The 7,241-nt window shown below is 33.6% G+C and overlaps 1 protein-coding gene across 1 annotated transcript; it reads right to left on the bottom strand.

Moving 5' to 3' along the window:
• Positions 1 to 2,217: 2,217 nt before the first annotated feature.
• Positions 2,218 to 3,037, bottom strand: LOC131166162 (BON1-associated protein 1-like). Its single transcript, XM_058124477.1, has one exon. The coding sequence runs from the start codon at positions 3,000 to 3,002 to the stop codon at positions 2,445 to 2,447; it is 558 nt and encodes a 185-aa protein (XP_057980460.1). The 5' UTR covers positions 3,003 to 3,037; the 3' UTR covers positions 2,218 to 2,444.
• Positions 3,038 to 7,241: the final 4,204 nt, after the last annotated feature.

A 7,241-nucleotide genomic window follows, 5' to 3' on the forward strand; every position in this document is an offset into this window, starting at 1 on the left:
TAAAAACACTAGTAGTGACAGTTTCAATACCCTATTATTAGTGACGGTTCTCCTAAACCGTCACTGATACCCTTAACTAATTTTTTTATATTTTTTAAATAAAAACAGTAGTAGTAACGGTTTTCAAAACCGTCACTAATACCCTATTATTAGTGATGGTTCTTCCAAACCATTATTGATACCCTTAACTAATTTTTTTTATATTTTTTAAATAAAAAAGCTAGTAGTAACGGTATCAAAACCGTCACTAATACCCTATTATTAGTGACAGTTCTCCCAAACCGTCACTAATACCCTTAACTAATTTTTTATATTTTTTAAATAAAATGCTAGTAGTAACGGTTTTAAAACCGTCACTAATACCCTATTATTAGTGACGATTCTCCCAAACCGTAACTAATACCCTTAACTAAATTTTTTTTAATATTTTTAAAATAAAAACACTACTATTGACGGTTTCAAAACCGTCACTAATAGCCTATTATTAGTGACGGTTTGGGTGAACCATCACTAATACCCTTAACTAATTTTTTTAAATTTATTCATAAATATTAGTAGTGACGGTTAGTTAATCGTTACTAATAAGTAACTTTTAGTAACGAATTTAATCCGTCACTAATACCCTAGAATCGTCGCTAATATTTTCCCGAAAAAATTTTCGTGCAAAAATTGTCTATCGCGTTGTTTTTAGTGATGATTTTAAAATCGTTACTAAAAGTGTCGTATTAGTGGCGGCTACTGAAACCGTCACTAATGTTTACACTATTAGCGACGGCTCTTAAAAACCGTCACTAATACCAACTTTTAGTAACGAAATTCAATTCGTCACTAATACGTTCATCACTAAAAATCAATTTTTTTGTAGTGTTCCACCATATAGAAGTAAAAAAAAAAAATTTGCAGAAAATTTGAAGAGGGCAGCAGAAATTGAATTAACCAATTTCTGAAACTCGAAAGCCCCTTTAGCTAATAACAGCTACTCTGTCTGTAATCACTTTTCTCTTCCCTGGTTCCCGGCAAGAGAATTTGATGAAGAGGACGATGCTTCCTCTGCAATGGTCGTCTCTTACAAAATTCAATGTACTACCAAAATATACTGCTCTTACGCAGTGCTCTGATACCATGTAAAATATAAGAAGCTATATCTTAACAAGCTTCAAACATAGAGAGAAATGAGAGTAAAACAAGAATCAATACTTCTTATTTTGAAAGATTGATTTTCAATGCTATACAATTGGCTCACTTATATAGAAACAATGACCAATTACAACTTGACATTTGGACCACTAAAATTATGAACAAATAAACTAATTTAACTACCCATAACAGCTATAACAAACTTCTTGTAAACTCTAACGTCTCTTCCTTATAGGGTTGTAACTTAAGCCAGAACTTATCTGGAATCTGTGGACCTCTTCTGCTGCATTGGGAATTTGGCAGTGGCGGTCGATACAATTTCAGACGAGGGGTTATTGGGTTTAGCTGCTGTTCGTTTCTGCTGGTGTTAGTAGTTCATGGTCCAGTGTTCAGTCTCAATAGTTTATGTTCATTTCAGTTGTTGTCTATTACATATTGTTGTTGCTCTTATGGTTTCTGATTAGTCTATCTGCTTATTGTTCTGCTATAATATGTTGCTCCGGTTTGTTGTTGTTGTCAGCCGAGGATTTCTATCTTCTGGTTGGTTTATTTCTTGTTTTATCTGCTTTCTCTACTGTGTTGAAGAATTGGCTTTAGTGTTTTCTCAAGCTACTGGCTAGAGTCAGCTTGTTTTAGTTTTAATAAAATTCATTCAAAAAAAATATATGTTTACATATTTTTTTTTTTAAATATTATAGTGTATTTTTTTTTAAAACCGATAATATCATTACAGAGAGGAGAATTCAAGCAAGTAGCTTGGATTCTTTGAACAATACAATGGTTTAAGGCATGATTAAAATCACCCTCTAAAATCAGCGAAAATACAAGTGAACTCTTCCCAATCTAAGGATGATAAAAGGGTATTGGACCTAAACCAATGAAATATATTTGATAAACAATTATCAAACACACTTGAGATAGTAGATTATTTCTCCTTGAAGATTATTCCATTTCTCTTTCTAGATTTCCCAACATATAACTGTCGGAATTGCTCCTTTCATCATTCTTCTAAGACATCCCTTGAGCTTTGAAAATTTCCAAACTAAAAACATTAATGTCAAGGTATTCGGCATGACTAGATGATTTAACATCCTCACAAATCTTCTTATTGAAATGATGATATAGAAAGAGATGATCAACTACTTCACATTCCTTCTTGCACAAGACACACGTAGGGCTAACATCAGCCTCTTCTTTGAATAGTATTATTAGTTGCAAGCTAATAGAAGATACACACTTTTGAGACTCACTTTTGAGGGGATGGTTGTGTTCCTAATTGTAGGCAGCCTCATATTATATATGTATGATCAATTCCAAATCGGGACTCCAGTCACCACCCCCCAAGAATCCTTTCCGCAAGCCAAGCTTCCCTCCTCCCTGTACGGCCTCGATAATTCCGTCGACGACGATGCGCCACCACCCTCCGGCGCCGCTTTCACTCTCACCGAAATATTTATAATCCCATTCCTACCCCCGGTGGGGTTCCTCAACCGATAACTCAAGAAATGCAGGTAGCTCTCCGGCGTGTATCCACCAGAGAATTCCGTTACCGGAATCTGCGCCGTCCCCACTGGTCGGCTGCCCGACCCGGCCCTGCACTGCACCTCCACGGTCACGAACCGGGAGTGAACCGGCAAATCCAGCACCAGTTTCTCGTTCCAAGACGGGTGGCTGCCGCCTTCGGGATCGACCCTTGTCGTCCGGCTGTTGTAATGGTCCGTTCGGATCGTGACGAAGGCGTTCCTGGCCGTTCTCCGGGCGCCGAGGCGCAGGCGCTCGCCGGATATCACGTTGATTTCCAGAGTTCGCAAAGAGGACGAAGACGAAGGCAGCGGCGGCGGCGGCGGCGGAGGAGTGAAGTCCATGTTGTTTAAATTAAAGAAGAAGTGCTGAATTAATGTAGAACGGGTTGGAAGATGCATGGGAATATTTTTATAGGGCTTCCAGAAGGAAGATGGAAAGAAAAGAGAGAGAAAGAGGTCCGAGGTTTCTAAACTTTTTACATTTTTGACTTTTTTCCCATTTTAATTTTATTATTCAATAAAATATTAAATAATACTTTATTTTGAAAAAAAAATTTTCATTTTAAGGTTTATGTAATCTCACGAACCAAGCTACAAGATTTAAAAGGCCAGGGGTTCTCGTTGTGACACGTGGCAAAAAATCTCGTAGAATGATCTTGCGAGATTTGTCCAGAAAATGGAAATGCATGGCAAATATGATCATAGGCAAGATTTGCTTGAACTGCTTCTTTCCCCTTAATGAAATATATATATATATATATATTTTTTTTTAATAAAAATATGAAATCTCCCACTGCTTTCACCCCCACACCTTTCCCTTAACCTTTAATATATTTATTTTTATAAATAAAAAATTATAAATTTAAAAGATGAATTCATAATTAATAAAAATTGAATTGCGAGCTATAATAATTACATGTTTCCATGTATTATTTTTAGAAAAAATCAAAGTTTACTTTTATAATAAATATTTTAAATAGAAAGAGCCTAGACGTGCTACTAATAACTATTATTTTATTAACATTGACGAATTTTCTAGAAATAATAATACATGGACACATGTAATTATTATAGCTCGTAATTCAATTTTTATTAATTATGAATTCATATTTTAAATTTACAAATTTTTTGTTTATAGAAATAAATATATTAATTAATTTAAAATCAGTTAAGGAAAGGTGTGGGGTGAAGCGAAATTACCGAATTTTCAGCAGTGGGAGATTTCATATTTTTACTACCAAAAATATATATATTTTATATAAGAGAAAATGAGTAGTTGAAGCAAATCTCGTAGGATGGGTCCTGCACGATTTGCCGCATGACGTTCTATTTTTCAGGCAAATCTCGTAAGACTATCCTACGAGATTTTCTGCCACGCGTCACCATGAGAACCCTTGGCTCTTCAAATATCACAGTTTGGTCCGATGAGATTCACAAACCTTTAATGAAATTTTTTTTCCCAAATAAAATTTTATTAATATTTTATTAAATAATAAAATTAAAACGGGAAAAAACTCTTGGTTCTTTATTTAGACTGAACGCGTGGCGTTGAAGAGCGGGGAGAGAAATTGTGTTAGCGACAGGGAGTGGTGGTGGTGGACAAGGGAGGCCGTCTGACCAATGAGAGCGCCGAGCGATGATCAAGGAGTCGCTTGATTGGGCAGTCATGCTCTACAGGTGGATTGGGCTGTTGGCATGTCGTGGCGGTTGTTGGATGATGGGGACGTGGGGTTGTTCTCCTACGACGTCCTTGAGTGAAGGTATTATTAAGAAAATATATTAAAAAAATACAAATATGTAATATTTCATAAATCGAATTTTCAAAAGTTAGTTTGATATTTAAAAAAAATTTATAGTCACCAGACGAGGTGTCAGCCGAGGAGATAGCTTATTATTAGTGAAAAAACATATTATTGGTGGAACTTTGAGCTACTTAATGGGTCATAAATTGTGGACGGGGGCAAAGTTGTAACATAGTCCCTTATTTTTAGCATTGTGTCTTCTTGGCTTATAGAGTTACACTACTTCGCTTAACGAAACACTACTTCGCTTAACGAAACATAAGATTACTCAAATAACCTCTACGAGACTTAAAAACTTCCGTCACATAAAAGAATTTGTGTGTTGAGTAATATTTTAGAAATTTAAAAGTAATGGCATTCCCGCTTGAATAGTTAAGACCTTATCGTCACTTGTCTAGTTTAGATTTGTCGAAATTTAGTTCGCTCGTACACTATAAAACAGTTTAGATTTTGAGTTTTACTTTCTAGTCCAGTAAAAAGCATTTTGCTTTAGCTTTTCACGATGTAAATAACTATCCTTTGATTAAGAAAAGTCCTATTGCTAATTGACAAAAATAAACCAAATTCTACCCCAAAAAAAAGTAGAAATTAGCCATATGATGCTTAATTATAATTCTAATAATTTGAATCACTTGAATTTATTATTAGTAGATTAGCTATGTTTGAGATTAAATTTGTACCCCAATGTTGTAGCCTAATTGTTAAATGAGTTGAGGATATATATATATATACATCTTTTGCATATACTCTTGTTTAATAATAATTTAAGAGGATTAGGCCTTTTTGTACGACAATTTTCATTCTACTTTGCTTCCCATCTTCTATCAAGAAAAAAGAAATGAAAATACAAAAAATTTGTTAATCCATAACATGGAATTGATAACCTAATGGCTAGTATATCCTTATCCTAATCCATGTTTAATGCAAGAAAACTTTTGCATTAGTAATAAGAATTTTTTGGAACCTTAGACAAGAAGCACTAAAGATTGATTTTGTTTTTGTTTTTGTTTTTTTTTTTTTGTCAAATGTGAAGTCTTTAATTTTTTTGCTCTTTTTTCTGTCCATATCTAAAAGGTAATCAGTTTAAATTAATTAAAAAATTCTTTTCTTTTTATTTAACATTGTGTCACTACATCTTAATGGTTGCTAATACAATGTTCAATTCTTTTGTTTATGTTTTTTTACTTGATTTAGTAATCATGTTCACCCCGATATGTGATTAAAATATTTGAACAATAAATAAAAGATGACAAATCTTCAAGATATGAAATAATAAACTATTTAATGTATTTCTAGTTATACAGTAATCTTACGTCGTGTTTGATTTGCAGAATGTAATTTGATAGAAGTAGGACATAATGAAAATTTGAATGTTAAGTATGACAAAATCAATCAATAAAATCAATTTCATTCCGTACTAATACATTGTATTCTTACACACCAAAATTAGAAGTTTGGGTGTTTTGAGTATTTTATCAAATGTCACATTTTTTTATATTTTAAAATTTTGTATGCAATTACATTAATTTTGATTGATTTTTTTAATTAATAAATAAATGGAACAACACGTTCCCCTATAACTTGTGACAATTTCTTTCTTATTTCCAAACCATGAAAGCGTGAATCCTCAAAGTATTAAATTACTATTTATTATTTCTTCAATTACATATACATATGTCAATAAGTGAAACCTAAAATGGGGTTGCTTAATAAAAAAGATTTCCGAATCAAAAGGTAGAAACAGTGGTCTTGTAATAAACTATAAATTTGTACTCAACTCATTTTTTCTTATTGATATTTGTTTCCATTTTGATGTTATTGTTTAGATGTGCATATTTAATGTTTCTGGTAGATACTTTGAGGTTAGTAAATGGAGATTGATTGATAAAATTTTTTACTAAATATTTGATATTTGTTATGATGCTATGGCATACTTCTCAAACCCTTTTTTAAGGACACAAATATAGGTGCACTCTTTCTTTTGACCCCTAAATCTCCACATCTAACCATCTTCTATTTTCTAACCTCTAGTGAGACAATGTTGCTTAGGGTTAAATGACTTAGTATTTAGTACCTATCCAAAATGCTCAAAACGGTTGCCAACGAGACGGGGAAAAAATGTGTGAGAGAGAGAGAGTGTGTGCCTTCGGCCACACAACGGCTTAAGACATCCCACAATGCCCAACCTAATAATTTTTTGTGTATGGTTAAATAAAATTGGCTGGCCTACTTGAAGGCTTAATGAAACCCACAAATTTTATTGATGACCTGATGACCATGTTGAGCTATTAATATTTGAAAACGATTTTAAAGAGTACCCTAAGTTCACCCATGAATAGAGTAGGGCACATCCTAAATAAGAATTCAAGCCCCCTTGGCATGAGAAGACATGGGGGGTGGGGGCATCCACATAAAATTAAATGACATCTGATATCAGAGCAGTCCCATGTCCATATCCATGCTGCAACTCAACCACATCCTACACCAGTTGGGTACACCTCATGTGATGCTAATTCAGGAAATTTACATAATAGCCTCATCCACAGCTGAGGTGTCTTTGTACCATTTTGTAATTACTCAATTTGTTTTAACTAGTTGCTAGAATATTCTTTGGTTGTTTACAATCTGTTTTTACCTTTCCCTGTATAAATAATCAAGATCGTGTACGGTTTAGATATACAGAAAATTAATACATTATCAAGGTTTTCCTACAGCAGCTTTCTTTTCCTTTCTCTATTCTTACATGATATCAGAGCCAGGTTTAGCGTAAATTTTTTTA

The sequence above is a fragment of the Malania oleifera genome, chromosome 10, assembly GCF_029873635.1.
Source record: "Malania oleifera isolate guangnan ecotype guangnan chromosome 10, ASM2987363v1, whole genome shotgun sequence".
Lineage (NCBI taxonomy): Eukaryota > Viridiplantae > Streptophyta > Magnoliopsida > Santalales > Ximeniaceae > Malania > Malania oleifera.

Coding starts and splice junctions, on each gene's coding strand:
- LOC131166162 (XM_058124477.1), bottom strand. CDS start 3,002: ATGGACTTCACTCCTCCGCCGCCGCCGCCGCCGCTGCCTTCGTCTTCG.